General features: G+C 48.1%; 1 protein-coding gene across 5 annotated transcripts in view; it reads right to left on the bottom strand.

The window, feature by feature from the left end:
• Nucleotides 1–24,372, bottom strand: part of Adgrd1 (adhesion G protein-coupled receptor D1) — a 116,111-nt gene that overhangs the window by 86,060 nt on the left and 5,679 nt on the right. For 2 of the 5 annotated variants that reach the window (XM_048433707.3, XM_048433708.3), the window contains exons 3-7: nt 17,677–17,760; nt 14,562–14,657; nt 12,597–12,719; nt 5,362–5,541; nt 799–1,053 (exon numbers count right to left, since the gene is read on the bottom strand). In XM_048433707.3, the coding sequence (XP_048289664.3) occupies nt 799–1,053; nt 5,362–5,541; nt 12,597–12,719; nt 14,562–14,657; nt 17,677–17,760 (738 nt within the window). Of the gene's footprint in view, nt 1–798; nt 1,054–5,361; nt 5,542–12,596; nt 12,720–14,561; nt 14,658–17,615; nt 17,761–24,372 lie in introns of those variants that run through there. The other 3 variants (XM_048433709.3, XM_048433710.3, XM_085681691.2) reach the window with 2 other exon arrangements.

A 24,372-nucleotide genomic window follows, 5' to 3' on the forward strand; every position in this document is an offset into this window, starting at 1 on the left:
AACTCTACCCTGTTGCCACTACTTCATTGTTTGTGTGTGTGCACACAGAAGCAGAATTCAGCCTCAGCATCATCCCTAAGGATCTGTCTGTCTATCTTTTTTTAAAACTAGGACCTGGGGCTCACTGGTGATACTAGACTGGCTGGAGGGCGAGGCTAAGAGACCCTCCTACCTTTGCCTCCCCTGTGCTGGGGTGAGAAGCACACACCACCACACCCTGCCTTTTAAATATGGGTCCTGGGATTTAGGTTCTCACGCCTGAGAGGCAAGCACTTTACTTATCGGGCTATCACTCTTGTTCTATTGTTTTTTAACTGCTCACTTTAAATGGTTACACAGATGTCACATGCAATTTATCAAAGCTTTTTGAAAGTCCCAAGGCAAAGTGAAGAACTGAACCATGTCCACCTGGCAACAGGCCCCTGCTTGGAGCAATCACCTGTAGTTGAGCAAGGAGAAAATATCCTGGGGCCTTGAGGACCCCGCAGAGAATGTGCACATGGGAGGCATTTGTTAAGGGCCTGAATAGTTGCCACCCAAACCTCTGTAATCAGCCTTTGTATACCCCATGGAGCCTGCGAGGATCCGAGAATATTCATCTCGGCGTGTCTCCTGTGAACTGTTTGTTCATTTATCTTGGGGAACAGGTGCTCAGAAACATGACTATACTTATAAGGGTCATTAAGACACCTCTCGCATCTGCCATGACGAGAACCTGAGGAGCTGAAGGGTGGCGAGGATGCTGAGCGTCTCTAGGTGCAGACCCCAGATCTACCCACAGTCTCCCCGCGCACTGACCGACGGCAGCTGTGAAGTACATGTTGATCTCATCGGGAGTCAGTGCACGTTCCCAGATGATGAACTCATCGAAAGCTCCGTTCTCATAACGCTTGGTCTGGTCCTGCTCAGACCCTATGACCAGGTTGACATGGGGATCCCCGTAGGTGTGAGACACTTTGCCGCTCGGGTCTGAGGTGCTCAGAGTCCCATTGACATAGACTTTTAGGCCCTCCTTAGGCTTCCATGTGAACAGGACATGAGTCCAGTAAGGACCTGGAAGAGAGTGAAGCATAGGGGATGAGTTCTACATAAGCTTACGTTCCTAAGCACATCCCTCTTTCATACGATGCTTGGTCACACTTGACTTTAGTGAGTCCAACTGTGGATTATAACATAACCTGACTCCCCTTAGTTCTTTGGAGCACATGACCTTTTCTCCCACTCCCCCAAATTCCAAAAGCAACTCAAGGAGGCCCTTTATTATGTTAACACCAGAGTCACAGAGTTAAACACCTTCAACCAAAGGTAATAAAAGAATTGTTTAAAAGGCGAGATTTAAGCACCAACTAATCGGAACACAATCCTAGTTGAAAATCTCAATATGGTCAGAAACAAGACAAGGACAGGCTCCTGTCAAAACTCCTGCCAGTCCCCAAAATTACAGTAAGCAGGGAAAGAGGCACATGGGTTGGAAAGAACAGAATAAAGATACTTAAAACATTATGAGATTCTCTTCTGCAATTCAATAGCACAGGTCTCAAGCATGAAGTTCGCAGGTAGTAATGTTGTTTTACAGTGCCCAGAGGTCGGACATGCTTGGATCAGTAAGTGAAGTCACGTGGTGTTAGGGAAACAAACGGATAGATCAGAGGGACAGAACAGACAGCCCCGTATAGAGCTATACAGACACCATCTGCTGATACCTGATAGGAGCAAAGCCAATTGGAGCCGACAAAGCCACGGCGGAACAAATACAGTCTCTGCAACCAAGGATTCTGGGGAAACCAGGGGGCCATATGCGAAAATAACAGTAAATGAATAGGGCCCTCATCCCTAGGCCCCAAACTAATTCAAAGTGGGTGGTAGATGGAAATACCAAACACAGATCTGCACAGCTTCCAGAATATAAAAAGGGGATCTATAATGACCCTGGGCTTGGTTCTGATTTTTTATTTAAAAAGTTTGTTTGTTTTCCTTTATGCATATGAGCGTTGTTTTAGTTGCGATCACCATTGCCGTGATGAAACACCGCAGTCAAAGCAAGTTTGGGAGGAAAGGGTTTATTGGCTTATGCTTTCACATCACAGTTCATCGTCAAAGAAAGTCAAGGCAGGAACTCAAAGCAGGATTCTGGAGGCAGAGGCCATGGAAGACGCTGTTTACTGCCTTGCTCCTCATGGCTTGCTCAGTCAGCTTTCCTATAGAGCCCAGGACCACCAGCCCAGGGATGGCATCACTCACAATAGGTTGGACCCTTTCCCATCAATCACTAACTAAGAAAATGCCTTACAGGCTTGTGTAGAGCCAGATCTTATGGAGGCATTTTCTCAACTGAGGTTCCTTCCTCTCTGATGATTCTATCAAGTGCCAAGTTGACATAAAAACTAGCTAGTACAGGTGCCTTGCCTGCATGTGTGTCATGCACCACATACATGCAGTGCCCGTGGGAGTCAGAGAGGGTATCAAAGGCCTTGGGACTGAACTTAGAAGCAGTCTTGAGCTACCATGTGGGTGCTGGGAATCGCACCCAGGTCCAGAGCAGAGAACCTGAAAAGCTGGCCTCCGTTAAAACTGAAAACTTTTGCACCGTGGAAGAATTTGTCAACAGAACAAGTGGAAAGGCCAGCCACGACTGGGGAAAGTGTCTGCAATGGACACTGTCAGACAAAACCCACACAGAGTCCTCAAAACTCAGAGCAAGCAAGCGAATAGCCCACTTAAAGAGGTAAAAGGTCAGAGCTCAGGACAGATTCCTCCCCAACATACAGAGTGTATGACACCAGAGTGGGACCCTGACAGCCCTAAAACTAAGCACACACTGGTGTGGTTCATCACTGGAGGGCAGTGCTGGGATGGGGTGCTACTGGGGAAAAGTTGGTCATGTGCAGAGGTGGGGAGCCACTGGGAGCCCTTTGTTCCTCGTTCTCAACTTCGGTATGAGTTCTTTAAATGCCGGGAAAAATGGAGGCTGTTGAGAACAATAGTACGGTCACGCCAGACGAGTGCCCACACCTCTGGTCTGCGGAACCAGGGAAGAGGTAGGAGTAGAGACCTAGTTCCACTGCGGACAGGCCTGTGTGCTGACTGGGCTGTATAGGGAGGTGGCTCCTGGGAGGAACCCTCATCCCTCCTGTCAATAAAAAATGAAGTCTTGCACGACGGTGGTGGCGGCGCATGCCTTTAGTTCCAGCACTCGGGAGGCAGAGGCAGGCGGATCTCTGAGTTCGAGACCAGCCTGGTCTACAAGAGCTAGTTCTCCAAAGCTACAGAGAAACCCTGTCTCGAAATAAAAAAAAAATGATGTCTCCATTGTCTTTTATTTCCAGGGGAAGATGGAAGATCTGAACTCAGACATGAAATCATAACTGCTGGTCAAAGCCCATTCAAAACGTCATTGACAATCTAAGCAGTCAGAGGGCAGGGACCCCCAAACCATCCAAGGGTAGACCTGATGTTGAATATACGACATTAACCAAAATGAGGTGACACAATGGTCAGCCTCCTGGCTCTGTCATCATTAGGGAGCCTCTTGGTCCCTCCTCTCTTCAACGGGAAGACCAGTTCACAAGGGCCTCGTCTGTTTTACAAGCCTTGCTGTAAGACATCCTCCTGGGATAGACAAAGAAGGAACAGAGCAGCCCTGCTAAAGGCCCCTGCCCCTGCCCGTTGGTCACCGTGGACGGCCAGTGATTACGTCAGGGCTTCCTGTTGGGGATTGTGTAACACTTTAGTAATTTTTGATGCTCTGAAGAACACTTGGATCCTAAGCAGGGCCAAAGCATTATTGCACTTGACTTTGAAAGCGAGAATAACAAAGCCCTCCAGTGAAGACATGAGGAGCAGATGACGAGAGGGTGTTTACAAGTCTCTCGGCGTTCCTGGGTGGGAAAACAGAACGTGTTCGGTTTCAAAGAACCTGCTAGATGCCTGATGCCGTGCCACAGGCCTAAGGCCCATGGGGGAAGGGGAGGATGAGCTGTTACCTAGGAAACCTTGACCACAAGAGGTCCTCACTGAGAGCCATCTCACAGGTTCAGAAGGAGCCTCGTGAAGCAGGAAGGCGAAAGTGTTTCAGGCCTTGAGAGTGGGAGAGCATCCAGAAATTCAACGCCTTCCCTGGCTGCTGCTTTTTCCCACCTTACGGAGGAGTTATGAATTCAGCTTAAGCATATCCAGCACCCACAGGGCAAACCCAAGTCTCCCAGGATTCTGCAGCCCATTGTTCAAGGCTCCTCCGATCCATCAACTGTCTGTCTCCCTGGGAAATAATTACTGCTACTCTTCGAATGTTACAAATGAAGAAACTGAAGTACCAAGTGATGTACCAGGTCCATAAAGCTAGACGGCAGATTTAGGACCTGACTCGACTGCTCAACAGTTAAGCTGTGCTACCTCCTCCAAATGGGCCAGAAATGGACCCTGAGCTACATCAAAGGCACTGCTAGCTTCTAAGGTAGTGCTTCTCAACCTTCCTAACGCTGCGAGCCTTTGATACAGCTCCTCATGTTACGGTGACCCCCTAGCCATAAAATTACTTTCATTGCTACTTCATAACTGCAATTTTGCTACTGTTATGAATCGTAAAGTCAACATTTGGCATGCAACCCCCAAAGGCCTGAAAAGTGCTGTTCTAGAGGCTTCATATGGAGCGACACCCCCTCCCCACCTCCCACCTCCGACCTGGCTGGTTTCTGTCCAGGTCCTCCCTGCACGCCACATGAAACTGCTGGTCACCTTCCTCCTCCAGTATCTTACACTACCCTCCGTGGCCCTGGTTTCAGGTGTCCAGCGTCCAGCACAACTAATGAGCTTTGTAGCGCAGACCATCAGAGCGTCTCCATTTATTATGAAACTCAGGCCCTTGGCGCTGTAGTCCCCTCCCACTGGCTCTAAAGGTACATCCTCAACCAAGACCACCCAGTACCCCAGCTTCTCGTCCTGCCTTACTGCCTGCTGCTCCATGATTGGCAGCCTGTCTTACCCAGAACGTTTTATACTTCTGTGAGCATCTTCAAGGCCACAGTCACTGAACGGCGTGGGGACAGAAGGATTTAGCCACCGTCTGTCTTCGCCTCACAGCTTCTGTCCCTGCCAACGACTGGGTACAGGCCATGTCACTTCCACTATGCAGAAAGCCAGCTTCACAGGGGCACTGGGCAGCAGCAATTATACAGAGGACTCACAGTCAGGTTACCACCTGGGCTTTGACCTTGGCATGAGGTCACCTTGTGACAGGTGCCCTTCTTGTTCTCCTGGGACCTTCCCAAGCTGCTGGCAGGAAGAACTCATGTCCTGCAAAGACTCCTTTAGTGTTCCGTTATCACTGAGGGGCACAGAGGCTCCAGCTGATTCTCCACTCACCCGGAGGGTTGAAGGTGGCCTTCCATGTCATGGAATTGTCGCGGGTGTACAGCTCCACAGAGCCCTTTCCTCCGCTTGAGCAGATTTTGAAGCCATCAGAGATGACCTGTCCCCCATAAGCGTAGGCGGCTGGTCGAGGCTGCTCTCCTTGAGTCTTCCAGAAAAACGAAAACGTGACTCCTGAAGAGAGAAGCAGGCATGCATCAGCTGGTGCTATAACAGCACCAAATGTCACAGCAGTATCTGGTCAAGGCCAAGTACCTTCCCAAGGGCGTGACCTGAGCCATCATCCCCTTTCAAACACTGGGAAGCCTTGCTGCCATTCCCAGGGCATAGAAGAGGAAACTGAGGCCGGCGGGTTAGTGAATGATGGAGGTCGGGTACAGACCTGTGCTGGTTGACTCTGAGTGTGCAAAAGTGTGCAAATGTAAACCCCTTCGCCACAGTCTCCACCCCACCTACTTCCCCAGATCCTGACAATGATTTTACAGAGGAAGGAAACTGTTTCGTTCATTCCGGTTACACACGGCATCTTTTAAAAGATTTACTGCCTCCGGAATGTCCTCCCACATCCCTAAATACACTTTTACACTGTCGTTTTTATGTCTGCCTGGCGTCACATCCTAAACAAGCCCCTGTTTCTGAGTCATATGGTTTCCTTCAAAGTTTTGAAGGAACATTCCAAACAGAACTTGAAGCTAATTTTTTTGACATATCTCAAATTGTATATATTTCAGAATGTGTTCCCCGGGGGGTGTTCTTGTAAAAAGGGAAGCTGAGTTTTCCAGGTTCATAACACCTTGACTGCTGACTTCTTGCGGGTGAAGGTGTGAGGCGGGCAGAGATAAGAGCAGCTACCATGTTTTGGAAGTCCCCAGTATGGGTATGTGTGACGGCTAGTTTTAATCATCAATTTGACACAGCCTAAAATCTCCTGGGAAAGGAGTCTCAAGTAGAGGACTGTCTCCATCAAGTTGGTCTGTGGGTGTGCCAGGGAGGGATTATCTTGATTGCTTTAATTGGTGTGAGAAGATCCAGCCCACTGTGGGCAACACCATTCCCTAGGTTTGGGTTCTGGGCTGTATACGAGTAGAGAAAGCTAGCTGAGAACAGCACATGTGTATATTCATTCTCTCTCTGCTCTTGACCATGAGTGGGATGTGATGCTTTATAAGCTCCTTCTGCTTTGACTTCCCTACAATGATGAATTATAACTTGGAATTTTCAAACTAAAAGAAAAGGAACTTTCTCTCCTAAGTCATATTTTGTCAGAGTACTTTATCCTAGTAAGTTCGGAGCCCAGATCCCACTCTGGGTGAGGGTGGCACCCCATGAGGACTATAGTGTGAAGGTGGTACCCCACATGGATTATGTGATCTTTGCTACAAACATCAGTGTGAATGAGCCAGGTCACAGTGGATGTGGCCTCTTCGTCTCTAGACGCAGAGAGAATGTAGCTGACCAGCCAGGCTCTGGATGGCCAAGAGTGTCTGGCATGCACACAGGCAGGTCTGGGCCCACCTTCACTCAAGCCCATTGAGGCACAGACCTGGTGGGACCTCCCCCATGAGTTACAGACGTCCCTGGGTTATGCTGTAGCTTCCCTGTTTCCCATAACCTGTGCCCACTTCCCTTACCAGACATGTACACTGTTTGTATGTGTTTTCATATGTGTGTGGATGCAAAGTTGGCCACCTGCTGGACTCTGTGTGTGGATGCTAGAAATAAAACAACTGGCTCCTCCCACCTGGCCAGGGATGTGAGAGGCGTCAGTGACTCTGGCTGATCTCCCCACAGGGTTAATCATAATATGCTATGGATCAGGGTACAAATCGGGAGGAGGAAGGAAGTGTGGGGACCTTTGTCCTGGCCTTATTAATAGAAATGGTATCAAATCCACTATAGCTGTTATCAACAAATTGAGGTCATTCATAGAGGTGTCCAAGACACCTATCTCTTGTATGTAAATTGGTGTCTCATTCAGTGCCAGCCATCTTTGCCACTAGGGTTTATGGGTTGGTCTGTCAGAGTCTTTTGAAGGACATATGATAATAGTGCTGGCTTGGAATGTCTCCATTTTATTTTTGATCCAAGAGTAATCTAAAGGTTTTGAATACGCCCCCCAAAAAAGATGAACAAATGACAAACACTGGGGATGGACAGACTTTGACCCGCCCCGCTCAGGTCAGTCTTCACCATATGGGTGTTGGTGAGACTCACAGTACCCACAGAATGCATAATCATCTGTGTGGATCAAAAATGAAAAATCAAGACTCAGGATACGGCTCAGCAGTGAAGGCGTCTGCCAGGCAAGTGTGACTTCTGGAACACGAATCTCTATAAACCCACATAAAGGCATGGCCGTGGCAGCCTGCCTAGAGTTCTGGCCTCAGAAGCTGAAACAGAGTCCCCAGAGCAAGGTGACTAACAAGACAAACCCTATCTATAAACATATCTGGGTTTGATTAAGAGACTTTGCCTCAGTAAATAAAGTGGAAGAGCATTTGAAGAAGATTCCTGACACCAACTTGGGCCTCCACATGCCCGCACCACATACATGTAAACATGCATACATGCATGTAAACACACATACCCACATACACATGAAAAATGACAAAATAAAAGCTAGTCAAGCATGGTGGTACAGGTCTATTTCTCAGGTACTTGGAAGGCTGAGGCAGGAGGATCATAAATAAGCTCAAGGCTAGCCTGGGCTACATAGTGAGTTCAAGACAATCCTAGGCAACTTAGTGAGATCCTGTCTCCCAATAAAAAACAAAACAAAATAAACATTAAGAGTGGGAGGTGTAGATCGATGATAGAGTATTTGCCTAACGTGCCGGCCATAGAATTATGTGCGTTCATATCTATATATAATATATATCACATATAGATATATGGATAGACAGATAGATGATAGGCAGACAGACACATAGATAGATGAATAGTCCTGGCTGTCCTGGAACTCACTATGTAGGCAAGGCTGACCTCAGGCTCATAGACTCACAGAAATCCACTTGCCTCTGCCTCCCGAGTACTGGAATTAAAGGTGTGTGTCACCATGCCTGGCTCAAAACTACGTTTTGTTGCTTTTTAACAACTTCCAAACACTGGGAAGTTCCCAGTCCTCTCTGGGGCTCTGGGAGCTCTGCGTAGAATCCGGGTCTAAGAGGCATCCTTGGGCTGCTGAGGAAAGCGATCCTGGGAAGTCTCCAACACCGGGATAGGGTGCTGGTGAGAGGCAGCGTAGAGGCTGGGGGTGCAGGTCCAGGCCACCCTGGCTGTGGAGGAGGGGACTTAGATGACTCCCTCCTGTCCTTCCTCCACCAGGCTCCCCCTCCCCCACCCACCTCTGCCATACCCAGAAACACCCAGCTCCATATTGAAAGGAACAAGACGCATTGTGGAATTTCTGTCGTGAAACGTATCTCGTGCAGCACTTGTGCAAGTCATTTCTCCCCATCCACCCCCAAAATGCTGCTGCCTTAAAAAAAAAAAAAAAATTCCTTTCACTCAACTCAAAAAGCAAAACGATGCCGCCTCTGCCAAATGTGCCTCTTCCCCGGGAAGAGAAATAAAAATAAAAAATGCAATACAGTGTTAGGTAATAAGAGTAAAAATTAAAAATTCAACATAGTGTTGGACAGGGACAAGGGGAAAGTAGGTCGTGGACTCTGCCGGCGAAGCCATGCATTTTAGCTCAGCCAACCTGCAAAGTAATGACTCTTGTCTGCAGAAACCCTTATTGAAATATCAGTCTGCGTCTCCACGGACTGGAAAGATTCGCAATGTGCCCACAAGAGCACCTGTCAGAAGTGCGGATCATCAACACAGAGAAGGAAGTCTGAAGGGGAAAGAAATAAGCACAGCACATCAGCACATTGGTTCCGTAGTTTGCTCTCGTTAGGATCAGTAAATCCTAATCTCTCCACGGCCCCTTGTCAGGGATGTACCGAGTTAGACAGAAACACCAGTGAGGCGTCCAGATCGGCTGTGTCTGCTCAGTAAATGCACCATGAGTACTGCCTAGGGCTGAACTCGGAGAACCTGTGGCGGTCCAGGCAGAATCTCCCACACACACCATGCCAGAGACCAGGAAGGAGATGTGACGGTATTTCACCATCAATCACCACGTCCTGTGGAGGAGTTGCCACACAGGGGCAGAAAGTCTGATGCAGAGGCTCTTGCCAAGCAAAGGCAGTGTGGAGCAGAGCCCCAGGTCTGCAGGCAGATCCCTAGGTTTGCAGAGAGGCCCTACCGACTCTCAGCTTCCCCACATGGGTGCTCCGTGAACTGCAGGAGCACAGACAGACTGTTGCCTGAGGCTGATGCTCTGGGTACGATGTGTGTCTCAGTTAGTAGAACGCTGGCCTAGCATGAAGGCCAGCAAACTCATGCACGAAGCCATGAGGTTGAGTTCCAGCACTGCATAAAACCATGTGGGAAGCGCATTCCTATAATTCTTGTCTTGAAAGACAGCAAAGTGAAAAGAAAGAGAGAGAAAATAGCCTTGTACGTTTTAATGGATGTTTGCACTGGGGACCAGCTCAACTGTAGGTTAACAAACAACAAGACTCTGACACTTTGACCTTAAAATTGTTCCACCGTTTCTCATAAAGCTAAAAATAGGGCTACCCAGTGACCTAATTATACCACCTCTGGTCATATACTCATAGGACTCCAGACCCTACCGCAGAGACATGGCTCCTCTGTACACAAGAGCCAGGAAATGGAACCATCCTGGGCGTCCATCAATGGCTGGATGGATACTTTTACACAACTGAATTTTATTCAGCTGTTGAGAAAAAAAAAAGAATGAAATCATGAAATTTTCATGAGAATGGCGGAACTGGAAAATATTATGGTAAGTGAGGTCACCCCAGTGTAGAAAGACATAATGTCTCATGTGTCCTTTCTCATACACAGATCCTAGCTTTGAATTTTCAGATTTGTGGGTTTAATTTTGAATGCCCATAGAGAAGCCAGAAAGGACCCACGAGAAGGGGAGGGGGAGAGATCTGAAGGTGTGAGAGGACATTGAACAGCTGGGCTACAAACAGGTGGGAACTCCTGGGGGTTAAAGGGTTAAGCGGGAATGGGGGCAGGGGATGAGAGAGAATGAAACTGGGGGTGAACTAACCAAGACCAAAGAGATGTGAAAAAACATTTGTGGAAAATACTACTTTGTTAGCTACTTAAAATATAATTTTAAAAAAAAAAGGAATTCAAACTTACGTGCCCTGCATAGGTCAACAACGAGGCTCTCAGAAGATACCGATTCTGAAACGAAAACCTCAGTGCCAGGCATGGACACCTCCCTACAGTTATTTCTTTGTCAGGGAGACTCCTGATGTCCAGAGACTCCTGGAGCAACACAGGCTCCTGCCATTGTTCATGGCTCTCTACCATAACTAGATGGTAAGGCCTGATGGCCGAAGACACCACAGGCTCTGATGGCAGGACGGAGAGAAACCAAGCTAGGACCGACCCGAGCGCTTATTTTTTGGTTAGCTTTCACAGCGCTGGAAGGTGTTACGCAGCCCACTGGGAAAGCAAAGTCATCCTCGATTTCATCCCTGGCTGGATTCTGCGTGATAAAATGCTGACCTGTCGGGCAAGATGTGCCACCAACCACCTTCTAATGGGGTTGGAACCTGTTCCCAGGAAGAAGGTCATGCCTGCTACTGTAAACTTGGTCAACAATATGTAGTTGAAGAGGCCATAGATTTTCATGAGAAATCTACTATTGCTGCTTTGAAAAATGGACCTTCTAAATATTTCTCTTTAGACCCATGGATCAGTGTGTGTGTCAACCTTGGTCAGAGGAGCTTTGTCTCGCAGAGGGCAGAGGCTCAGGCCTAGATTCATAACTGTTCAAAGTGTTGAGAATATGTGATTACTGAGTGATCATTTCTAAACGGAACGTCTGTGTCAACGCTTCCAAGGCATGGGGACCAACACAGAACAGAAAGAATGTAAGAGTTGGAGGCTGGGGAGGGGTGTTGTGAAAGGCCGTCTTCTGGACACAATGTGGCTGTGGCCCTCACAAACTCACACCAGCTGTAGTCACTGGCAACGTCAAGTCAGTAACATTCCGACGTGAGCTGGGGATGGGCTCATGAGGTCCCACTTCCAGGCACTATTGACAGTTGGTGACTGCTGGAGGGGGAATCCATTTTCTTCAGGACTGTGGTCACTGGCAGGTTCCCCATCCTCTGGTGGACGGCCCCACACCCATGGCCTTGCAGGCAACACTAGCTGGATGAATAGGTTATGAAAAGGACAGGAGGAAAAGAACATGAAGTTGTCTTGGATGACAGAGGGTGATGTCCCCAAAGGATTCAAATGTGGCCCAGACTCCAAGGGGAGAAGTGGGGTCTGCCTTCTCTTTGACACCCCTGTCATGAGTTCCAGCCACAGGTCAGGGGTTGGAAGAGGCCCAGCCATCATCCAACCACCCTCAATGAACACATAAGAAGTGAACCCAGTTTGGGGGTTAACAGGCACACCCTGCTCTGCCAGGCCTGACCCGTCATCAACCTCCCAGATCCAGAAATAACACTGTGAGAGCCATCAATTTCCTTCCCACAAGTGCCGGGCCCCATCCCAGCCTGAGTGACAGCCATCTCCGCGGCCGTGTTCTAAAGCGGGACGTTCCCCATTCCTCTGCAAGGTTCAGTATTTTGACCTCCTGTCCCTGGAGGGCGACGTCCTAAATTTCAGTCTCCAGGAATGGAGACCGCATTCGAGTGGCTGCATCCCTTCCCCTCACCCTCTCTCCGCCTTGCATCTGACATTTTCGCACACACTGCGGTGGATAAGAAGCATGTTCTCTTAGGCTGGAGGCGTGATTCAGGAGGGAACAATGCTCACTACACAAGCATAAGGACCCGAGTCAGATGTCTAGAACCCACATACAAAAAGAAAAGCCAAGTATGGCAATGCTCACCTATAACCCCAATGCTATGGTGGGGATTTCAAGAGGATTGTTAGGGCCGTCAGCCTAGCTCCAGGGTCAATGAGAGACTCCATCTCAGTGGAGTAAGGCAGAGAGTGATAGAACAGGACACCTGGTATCCTTCTCTGGAGCATGGGCACATTTACTGAATGCACATGCACACATCTATGCAGACATACGCACATGTGCGCGCGCGCACACACACACACACACACACACACACACACTGTTCACATGTGCCACTAGCGGGGTAGCATACACCCCAGCCCCAACTCACCCTCAGGCCCACACTGGGCCGGGTTGCTGATGCAGGATGACTTGTAGCTGCCATAGTAGAGGAACGTCACCCCCTTCTCCTCCTTGAGGTAAATACCTTTGTTGACCTTTCCTTCCATGATATCTAAGAAAGGAGATGGACATTGTCAGTTACCCTATCGCCACCAGAAGACTAAACACACCTGTCAGACATACAAGCACCTTACAAATGAGTTCCCGGTTTTACCCTCCTCCATAATACATTTATAATGTCACACATTATTCCCGGATAGCAATCACATTCACTAATATTTAATTATTGATGGAGAGAGTGTGAATGATTCATAGGTTTAAGTGTTAGGGAATAAATTATCACCCTTCTATTAATGTCAGGTCAGCATAACCTGTATTTTAAATATAGAAATATTGTAGCTGACATATTTGCCAACAGTTGAACCCTAAATGCCACTCACACTCCTGCTATTAGGGTCCCTCCCACTCTGCCTCGTGCCGAGTTTTCTGAATGGAGCATTCTCATTACTCAAGTGTGAGGCCACAGCTGCACTCTGGTCTGACTGGGTACTCGCTGAAGCATCCCGGCCCTCCGTATATGCATCCCCCAGCTTTAGAGCCATATCCAGACCCAGGAGAAACCACAGCCCTATTTGGAAGGTCGCTGAAGGGTCTGCCAATCCCAGAGAGCCACAAACCCCTGTCTCCAACACAGCTCACTCAGCTACCTTATTTTGTCATGTGCCATGGCTAGTGTGTCCCACGGCAAAAGGAAGGTGACTGCTTTATCGCTAGATAAGCGAAGACTGTAGAAACTATTGGTGACGGGCTTCCCCTATGCAGCAGAACGAGCATGCACAGAGACCACCCAACCTGTGTACGAACAGGGAGGTGAGAGTGTACACCATTCTGGCTACTGGCCAAGTGTGCACTCGAGATCTGCTCACACAAACCATTGGCTAGATGCAATCCTCGCTGTCACATGGACATCCACGCAAGGGCCTTGTTTAAACTCTGGTTCTATTTATCCCGTTGGCTGCCATGGGAGGGCTATATCTCACGTCACTAAATGGATAACTACCCACCAGATAGCTGAGCCAGACTTCACGGGCCCAAGAACCAGACTGCTTGCTCAGTAAAATCATTTAGAGATGGCAAACAGCCCACAATGGAGCAAGAAATCGGAATATGTGCTAAGAAAAGACGGAGAGGCGTACACAGTCCAAACAGGCTTTCTGCACCCGTCAGACGCTCACCACCACCACTGCCGTCCGTCCGTCAGCCCTGAGCTCAAGGGAATCGCAGACTCTGGGTTAACTGACAATCGGCTGACTCAAGTGGGCGTGTCTTCTAAAATGGCTCCTAAAGAGTTTTCAGAATACAGCTGCAGAAATGCTGATGGGATGTTTGCGAGACTAGGTTTTGGATGAGTTTTTAAAAAAATCAGCTTGCAGTTTCCATGAACTGGGCAGGGTGAGACTCCCCCAGCCCCACCCCACGAAGAACACAATATACTCCAAACTCCGGTTTCTTCCAAGCATGATGGGATACAGCTAGAATCCTAGTCCTGGGGAGAAGAAGGAGTTTAAGTTCATCCTTGGCTACACAGAGAATTTGAGGCTAGTCTGGGCTACATATAGCTTGCCTCCAAAAAGGGTGGGGCCAGGAATCTGCTGTCCCTGTTTAGGAAAGATCTGGGCCGTGTTTGTTTTTGCTTCTGAGATCAAGTAACTGATTCAAAAGAACCTGGCAACGTGGAAGAGCCTCCACCCCTCCCAGACACGGCCATCAGGGAGGCTTCCTAAGTCAGAAGCCGGTGTGGCTGCTCCCAGCATCCTGGCTCTCTCTTGCTGTCCAACACTTGCATCTGGCCACCCACTCCTTTACCAGCCAAGTGAGTCCTACAGAACCAGATGGGACCGGTCCTTGATTCCAGTGGGCTCCAAATTAGACAGGCCCCAGTACCGGTGCTCACCTACGGTCGCAGAGAAGTTGGAGTAGGCAGAGTCATTGGTAAAGACAAAGGTAGCATTGTGGGAGGGAGGCACAGTGAGGTTGTGGGTTCGCAACGCTGGGTGAAATGACAAAAGAGAAGACAATGCATGAGTGACATGAGACACAAATGGAAACAGCGCATCTCTCACCTCGGCACACAGGGGAAGGGCTCCTCCTTCCCTCCTCCTCCTCCCCTGCCCACAGGTTTCTTCAGCAGACTCCCGTAGCCAGTTCCAATGGACCCCCTGAGTCAGTCCATTGCTGGGTTTGGCCACAATCAAGGAGACAAATGTCTCAATTTGCTGGCCCCCAGTCCCACACAGATGCGTCGTTGAGAGATGTCGAGTTGAACTCAGCCATTTGTGAAGCAGTGGTGACAGAAGGAGGAATGGCCGTGATATGGGGGACCAATGAGGGAGAAACACCTGCGAGAGATGGCAACAGACAAGACGACAGAGGGTTTGGCCGCAGGCAAAAGAGTTGCGTATCCAGGAAGTGGTATCCAGAGCCTTTCAGCGGTCCCCAGCCTTGAGAGGTGCTGGTAGATCCCAGCTTGCCTCCTCATCCTGGGTGCCTGCTCTCAGGATGACACACACCTGCTCAGCAACACAGACTGCCGAGGGGACTCCAACATGAAGCCGCGGTGCCAGCGCCACATCGCAGTGTGGGGACAGACATGGAAGCATTGAGAATTTCACCAGAAGTCAAAACACTCAGTTCCTGCCGTGTGCCTGAGTGATTACGGGACTTCAGAAAACCGTCAGCTACCGACTTAATCAGCAGTTGTGAGCGGGAGATGGGGTGAAAATGCCAGGGAGGAGGACCCCGGGGAACCCAACAATGCTCTTCCACTTGGTCAGGTGATTGCCTCTCCAGGGGTTTCAAAATAAAGACTTCCAGAGAAGACATTGAGATTATGGCAGAGGCTGTTGGTCTGTTTGCCCTTGATCCAACACACCAGCTAGCACAGGGCGCTGTCGCCCTTGCTACAGCAGAGTGAAAAAATTCTTGGCTGTCATACAGTCTGCAGGGGCCACCAGCAACCCACCACCTGGGAGGGCCCACGAAGGATGGAGGAGCAGTGTGGTCAGACTGAGTCCTTTGCAGAGGCTACACCGGCCACCAGCTCTAAGACCCCAGCTGGTGCTTCTAGACTTGGAAGATTTTTTTTGTTGTTGTTTTCATTTACTTTTAATTTAAAACAAAATGTTATTTATTTTATTTTGGTTTTCAAAATATACATTTATCTGTTCTATATGCATGTGTACTTTTAATTTTTACTTTTAATTTTAAAAATTCACTTACTTTATTTTGGTTTTTAAAATACAGATTGATCGGTTGTATGTGCATTGTATGCATGCACATACACATGCTTATATGACACAGCATGTATGTAGATGTCAGAGGACAACTTGAGGAGAGTGTATTCTCCCCTCCATCGTGTGGGTCCTGGAGACTGAACTCAGGCTGAGTCTTGAGAGCAAGCACCTTTATCCACTGACCCATGTTGTCAACTTTTTTTTTTTATTTTAGAGAATGGGGCTTATGTGTGCCAGGAGGCATAAGTAGAGATAAGAGGATAATCTTCAGGATTCAATTCTTCTACCGTTTAGGTCCAGAGAATCGAACTCAAGTCGTGATGCTTGGAGTATCTTTATTCTCTAAACTATCTCAGCCAGCCCCTGGACTCCAAAGTTTTAGGGAGACATTTTAAAACTTTCTGTGACAGCTTCCCACTGTACTGGCGCCACATCGATGAGGACGATGCCAGGGATCTGAGGTGGACAGCGTGCCCACCAACCGTGCTTTGGATGTACTGCACGAGACCCTGTGTATATCCAGAACCACGACGTGTGTGTGTGTGTGTGTGTGTGTGTGTCCGCACTTGACATCCTTGGAGCAATGGGCTTATAAACATAAAGTCAAAGACCTCCAGAACTTATTCTGAATCAGTACTTTCCAAGGGGTTCTTGTTGGAATGGACATGCTCACAACTGTCCTGGGTTCCTGCAATATCAGTGTCTGAGCTCAGTGAGTCAGAGACCCTGACACCTCCTGTGGAGTTAGCACCAGTAAGGGCATCTTAAGGGATGTTGGACAATGTGTGGACAGCTGCTTGGTAGACAGGGAACACCTTGCTTTGCGAAACGGTGACCTTAAAACAAGGGAATCTGTCACAGTTCGTCAAGATCCATACATCGGCTTGCTATGGCAAGTCAGCTCTATCCTCCCATAAACATGTACCCAGACTCACTCCACAGCAGAGGGTTTTACATTAATTAAGGTTTAGGAAGCCCTGCCCAACTATCATAATAATGTATAAACGTTCTCATTAAACACTTTGCAGTGACCATGAGTGAATCATGCAATTGTTTGATCATCTCTATCCCTACAGCTCCAAGGTATCCTGGGGGCATCTAGAGAGTCTTTCTCTCTCTCCAGATGGTCTAGCTCCTGGGAGGTGATAGCCCCACACTGCAGGCATGCCTACCTCCCTGAGCCCCTAGAGGGTGCTATCCCAACATTGCAGGCATTCTCACCTCCCTACATCCCTGGGGGCGCTATCCCCACACTCAGGCATTCTCACCTCCCTATGCCCCTAAGGGTCACTATTCCCACACTGCAGGTGTTCTCACCTCCCTATGTCCCTGGAGGGCACTATCCCCACACCGCAGGCATTCTCACCTCCCTACGGCCCTGGGGGCACTATCACCACACTGTAGGTGTTCTCACCTCCCTAAGCCCCTAGGGGACGCTATCTCCACACTCAGACATTCTCACCTCTCTACACCCCGGGGGGGGGGGGGGGGGGTGCTATCCCCACACTGCAGGCGTTCTCACCTCTCTGAGCTCCTAGGGGGCGCTATCCTCACACTGCAGGCGTCCTCACCTCTCTACACCCCTGGGGAGCGCTATCCCCACACTCAGGCATTCTCACCTCCCTACACCCCTGGGGGGCGCTATCTCCACACTCAGGCATTCTCACCTCCCTACACCCCTGGGGGGCGCTATCTCCACACTCAGGCATTCTCACCTCCCTACACCCCTGGGGGGCGCTATCTCCACACTCAGGCATGCTCACCACCCTTGTCTACCTCCAGTTGTGTCCTGAAGCTCAAGGATCCCGTCCACATTTTCCAAAGGCCAGTAATGAGAAGCAGAAGCCAAGACCGCAAACCCTGCAAAGAAAGGACCAAAAAGTTTAAATCACAATTAGGGAGGAAGGAACTGAAGATAAGAGCTGTGACCCACGCACTCGAAGATTGAGAAAGAGTGAAATTGTCATGATGCCCACGGATCTGGCTGGAAAGGCATTAAGAAAAATTCAATACACACTCCTGGTTAAACAAAAACCACCACTTCAAATTAGAAATCAATGGCTAGTTTCCTAATTGGACAGAGCAGGACAAATAGGGAGGGACACCACCTAACTCAAGAAAACAAAAGCCCCGTCCGTGTGTGGGTCCGGGGCCAGGAGCTGCCCATTAGTGTAGCGGAAAGGTAGAAATGCCCATTATCCTACTATTACCTGGAGTAGCTTTAGAGGCAACGTCTGAAATAATTGGACCACAGACTGAAACAAGGTTTAAAATGACTTTGCAGGGGGAAGATGATAACCCCAATGTTGTGTCAGGCATCACAGAGGCCCTTAACAAACACTCCCCTGTGTCTCTTAACAGTAACCTGCAAGATAGCACATTCTTTCCCTGTTTGCAAAGAGAAGGGAGAATTCCTGCCGGAGGACTCGGGAGACAACTCAGCGGACAAGCTGCTTACCACACAGGCGTGCGGTACCTGTGTTCTAGCCCCCAGACCCACGCGAAACCAGGTGTGGTAGTAAACGCTTATGATCCCAGTGCTGTTGAGGCAGAGTCTAGAGAATCCTGGGAGCTCATAGGCCTGCCAGGTTAGCAAAAACATGAGCTTCAGGTTCAATGAGAGTCTTTGAGACCCTGCAGGCCTGCATGCGCATGAGTGTGCACACATACACACTCACACCAAAACATAAAAATTAAATCCAAACAAGAATAGCTATAGCCAAGAATAAATAAGAGACCTGGTATGGGTGGGGCGAGTACTGGAGAATGCTGGGGACAGCAGAGGTCTTGAGCGGAGCTGGGGACAAGCCTGGAGGTTGCAATAACGGGACATTGGGTACCACATGTGTAGGCAGATGTTCAGTGGGAGGAGAGGCCACAGGTGGCTCCACTACATATAGACAGTTGGCTTGTGATGAAAGTGGCATTTTAAATCAAAGATTTGTTCACCACAGGGATTGAAGTCAGTTAGGTGTCTGGGAAAAACATAAGATCTCAGCTCACTAATACTTCGGACGGCTCTAAGTGCGAGTGTAACACAAAAGCTGAGCTGGAGACTGGGTGGGGTGGTGCGTGGTTTTAATCTCAGTTTGGGAGGCAGAGGTAAGGGGATCTCCGTGTTCGAGGCCAGCAAGGGCTACATGGTGAGACCCTGTCTAAAAAGAAACAGGTGAGCCAGGTACAGTGACCTGTGCCTTGTGCCCATATGCGATTAAGGCTTAGGGAACTCTCTCTGTCCTTCAATAATAACATGCTGAAGTAGTCCTTAGTGAACTACCCAGTGCTTCTTCATCTCCACCATAACCACACAAGTGCTCCCTCATCTCCATTATTTCACCAGTGCTCCCTCATTCCATCACCCCACAAGTGCTCCCTCATCTCCATCACCCCACCAGTGCTCCTTCATCTCCACCACCACACAAGTGCTCCCTCATCTCCATCATCACACCAGGGCTCCCTCATCCCCATCACCCCACCAATGCTCCCTCATTCCATCACCCATCACTGCTCCCTCATCTCCATCACCAAACAAGTGCTCCCTCATCTCCATCATCCATATATATATATATATATATATATATATATATATATATATATATATATATCATTCAACATATCCTCCCCTCCCTCTTGGGAAGTGGAAGGATTAGAAGTTCAGAGCCAACCTCCATGATATAGTGAGGTCTAGGTCAACCTGATGCATAAGACCCTGATTCAAATAAATACATAAAGAAATAGAAACTTTCTGAGGTTTTACATTTAGCTGATTTTGAAAATTTCTATGCAGGAAATAAACTGAATCAAACTGTGAGACAACATTCATGAAGTATATATGACAGAAACTCGATTTCTTTTTTAGATGTGTTCAATTTACTATATTAATAAAATTCCTGTGGGCTAGGAATATGGTTCAGTGGTAGAATGTTCACTTAATATGTGTGAGGGCCTGGATTCAATCCTCAGATAGCAGAGAAAGGAGGAGGGAAGAAGGGAGGAAGAGGGAGGGGGAAGGAAAGGAGGGAGGGAGAGAAGGAGAGAGAGAGGGAGGAAGAAAGGAAAGAAAAGAGAAAGGAAGGAAGGAGAGAGAAAACCTATCAATGAAGAGAAAATCAACAGAAAACTTAGGTGCAGTAAGATAGTTGAAGGAAAAAGAAAGAAAACCTGGTTTTTAATTATAAAGCAGCTCACCCTCCCAGCCGGACTTCTTCTGTTGGAATGGCAACCAAGAAGCCAGATGTGTGAAGTTGGACAGTTCTGACAGAGATTCAGAGGGAGTCAGTGTCAGGTTGGTCTTTCCAGAGGACAGTTTGGCTAAGTTGATGCAAAGGTTAAGGGCACTTTCTCTCTGGTGTAACTCTACTCCCAGGAATTTAACTCCGGAGGCTCTCAAATGTACGATCAAAGACCTGTACACAAAGTATTCGCTGTGGAATGTTCCCACAGGGCCGAAAACCAGAGAGCAGCCTGGATGCTCATCCGCGGAGAGTTGACTAAATAATCAGAGTGTATGTGGAGTGAGCTGGTGTGCAGCCGAAGAAACAGTGAAGAATAACATGCATGGGTTGACATCAGAGTGGTACTCAGGAGAGCTGGCTCTACAGCTTGCAGGTAGAATGCTTGTCTAGCATGCGAAAACCCTTGAGCTCTAGACCCAGCAAAATACACACACACACACACAAACACACACACACACACACATACACACACACACACCTTGATTCCTATAATGTTTTGTGGTTTTGTTTGTTTGTTGACAATGGGTGGGCTCACTTGTTAGCCCAAGCTGGCCTCAAGCTGGCCTCAAACCTGACATTCCCCTGTTTCTACCTCCCAAGTACTAGAACTATCCATGTGTGAGACTATAGTGGGTTTACAATGTTCTTTCATTGGTATTGTTAGGGAGAAGCAAAAACAACAACAAAAACTAAACCAAATCAGACAAACAAAACAAAAACGCCAGGTTGGCAAGATAGGTCAGTGGTTAAAAGTACTTTCTCGGCAAGCCAGTTAATCTAAGCTCAATTCCCGATCCCACAGTGAAAGGAGAAAATTGACTCCTCCAATACACACACACACACACACACACACACACACACGCACACACACACGCACACATGCACACTCTTAACAATTTCTAACACATTGTAGCTAGACAGTAGGAAGCTCTGATATTCTGTTGCATGGGAGATCGACTATGGAGAGCAGCTATGTCCCATGAATCGCAAAGGCTAGCAGAAGTCAGTCTAATTCTCAGGAAGCTGAGGCAGAAGGATCACGGATTTGAGGCCAGCATGGGCTGCATTGAAACCTTATCTCAGAAAAAAACAGCACAAACAAAAAAAAGTTGAAAGAAGGGAGTTTGAACGTCTTTACCATGAAGGGTGATAAATGTCTGTGAAGATGGAAGCCTACCCCGATCTCTGTGTGTGCCCACTCCAAGAAAAGACATGTGTACCTTTAACATCATAGGTTCTGTGTTCTTATGAGCCAGTTCAAAATAAGGCGGATCAGTTGACTCAGTAAGTGTGCCACCAAGTCTGCCACCCTGAATTCACTTGCTGGATCCACAAGGTGGAAGGAGAGAATCAACTGCTTCAAGCTGTCCTCTGACCTCCACAGAAACACTGTGACGTGCACACACACACACACACACACACACACACACACACACACACTGTGACATGCGCGCGCACACACACATACACACAAATAATAAATAAGTGTTAAAAAACTGATTAAAATAATAAGTGATAAAAATAATTTAGCCAAATATAGTAGTAATACAGATCTTCAGAGGTTAAGAGCATTGCCTGCTCTTCCAAAGGTCCTGAGTTCAATTCCCAGCAACCACATGGTGGCTCCCAACCATCTGTAATGGGATGGTGCCCTCTTTCTGGCCTGCAGACATACACACAGACAGACTATTGTATACATAATAAATAAATAAAATATTAAAAAAAATAAAATGAGTAAATTTTAAATATATATATATATATATATATATATATATATATATATATCAAGGTGATAACCAGGCATTGTGGTACACAACCTTCAATTCCAGCACTTGAGAGGCAGAGGCAGGTGAATCTCTGTGGGTTTGAGGCCAGCCTGGTCTACATAGTGAGTTCCAGGACAGCCAGGGCTGTGTAGAGAGATGTTGCCCCCACACACAAAATAAAGAAAGCAAGAAAAAAAGAGAAGGAGGAGTCACATTGCTAGCAATCCTGTTTTCCAAGCCTCTGACCTGCCTTCCTTGGCAAAACACTGCTAAGTCCCACCTTCAAAATCGGGGTGGGGGTGGGGGGGCTTGGGCGCCATCTTGGGGCAGCATTAACATGATAATCCTAGATGACAGCTAAAGTACTTTCACACCTCATCTCTTGAACCTCAGATTGCTGGCTCTGTGTACCAGTTTGGGTCTTAACTACTTTACATGCTGCTGTGATAAAATGTCCCGCAGGAAGCATCTCCAGGAAGGATTTTCTGTAGGCTCACAGTTCATCATGGTGGAGTATGAGCAGCTCGGCCACAGTCAGAAAGCCACGAGAAATTAACGGACGCTGACTCTCGGCTCGCTTTCTCCTTCCAGTTCGTGTAGGATCCCTAGCCATAGGATGGCACTGTCTACATTTATAGGTAGTGTTCCAGTTAGCTCTATCAACTTGACACAGCCTGGAGTCCTCTGAGAGAAAAGCCTCAACGGATAAATTGTTTAGATCAGATTGGGCACGTCTGGGGGCCGGGGCATATCTTAATTGCTAATTGATATAGGAGGGCCCAGCTCACTGTGGGTAGCAGCATTCAATCAGTTGTCTAAGAAAGATAACTGAACGTGAGGCAAAGAACAAGCCAGGGTCCTTCACGACTTCTGCTTCAGTCCCTGCTTGAATTCCTGCCCTGACGTCCCTCAGTGAGGGATTATGACCTGGGAGTCACAGTTAAATGACTTTATCTGTGTTTATCATCTTCTATAGATGAATATATAATTATAGTCACAGTTTATCTGGTTTCTCCCCTCACCGCTGCTTTCGGTGAAAGTGTTTCATCACAGCAATGGCAATCTAACTACAACAGTGAGTTTTCCTACCTCAATCAACTCAATCCAGAGAATTCTCCACACGCATGCCCAGAGATTTACCTCCTAGATGGTTCTGAATACTGTTGAATTGGAAACATTAACCTTCACGGTTTTCCCCTGTCCCTTTTGTGTTCCCACACAACTCCCAAATGCAAGCCAAAAACAGAAAAAGTCCTCCACTGGGGCCTTAGGAAATTAATCAAGGCCTAATCCTGCATGCAGCCAGGAAGCAGTGGCGGGCAGTCTCCAGCTGGGATAGGCCGGACTCGGAAAGGCAAAAATCCAAAGCTTTCATTTTCAACGTCGATTTTTTTTTTAACCCCAGAAGCTGAAGATATTCGGTTTTAAAAAAAAACACCCAGGGCTCGTTATTCAATTCATGTGGGGGGAAAAAATCAGAAACAGAAAGAACATCTATTGGCAAAGACCAGCTTTTCGGCCTTCAAAATCCACCTCTGCCGCTAAGCCACACAGACACATCCTTCCTGCCATCTCTAGTGAACAAGGCTACAGCCAGTTCTGGACAGAAAGACTGACCAGTGAAGGTGTAGAGTCACCCCAAAACAAGCCCATGCAAAGGAGATGGGATGAAAGGTCTGAGCTGAGCACGTTGTCAACCATAGTGTTGGCATGAACCCCAAGGCAGGACAAAGTACCCACACTGCTCCCTTTGTCCTCTGACTACAGCATGAATCTGTATGAATCTGTCTACACGTACGAAGTCAGGGGACAAGGCTGCTTAAGAGAAAGGAGGGTGGGGCCAGGTAGCCCCAGAAGGACGGCATTCTAGGTGATTGACAAGTCAGATGGCTGGACACAGGAGCTAGAGCAGAGGCCAGAGCAGCCAACGCCGAGCCGTGGCCAGCCTCGGAGCAGGAAAGTTAAAGCAGGGAGGGCAGCCAGCCCCTCTGGCCCTAGACTAGACCGGTGTCACACTGTGTGAAGGTTCACCTGGGATCACCAGGTCTCCCCTTTTGGATTCGATAAAGTATAAATCTCAGCATTCTTTAAAGAAACTTCTCTTTGAGACCATTACAAATCACTCCCAATTAGTCAAAATCCATAGACCATAGAGCAAGGGATCACTGGTACCCAGGCCCAGTTGGTGTATCTACGATACAACTCCGGCAGGGAACATCAGGGAGCATCTCAGGCGGCAAAGGTAGAGATTTCCAAGGGTCAGAGGAATCTGCCGTGAGACTATATGCCCTTAGAAATGGCGAGGCAGCCTTCACCATGATCCTTCAACAGCATGGCTGCGTAAACAAGACCCGAACAGGGTCAACAATAGTTGTGCCAGTGTGAAAGGCCTATCACAGGGCCCCAACCCTAGATGAGGAACTGCAGGCGCTAAGAAATACTGACAGTACGATAAGTATTCCTTCCCAGCC

The sequence above is a fragment of the Myodes glareolus genome, chromosome 2 (genome assembly GCF_982192425.1).
Source record: "Myodes glareolus chromosome 2, mMyoGla1.1, whole genome shotgun sequence".
Taxonomy (NCBI): Eukaryota; Metazoa; Chordata; class Mammalia; order Rodentia; family Cricetidae; genus Myodes; species Myodes glareolus.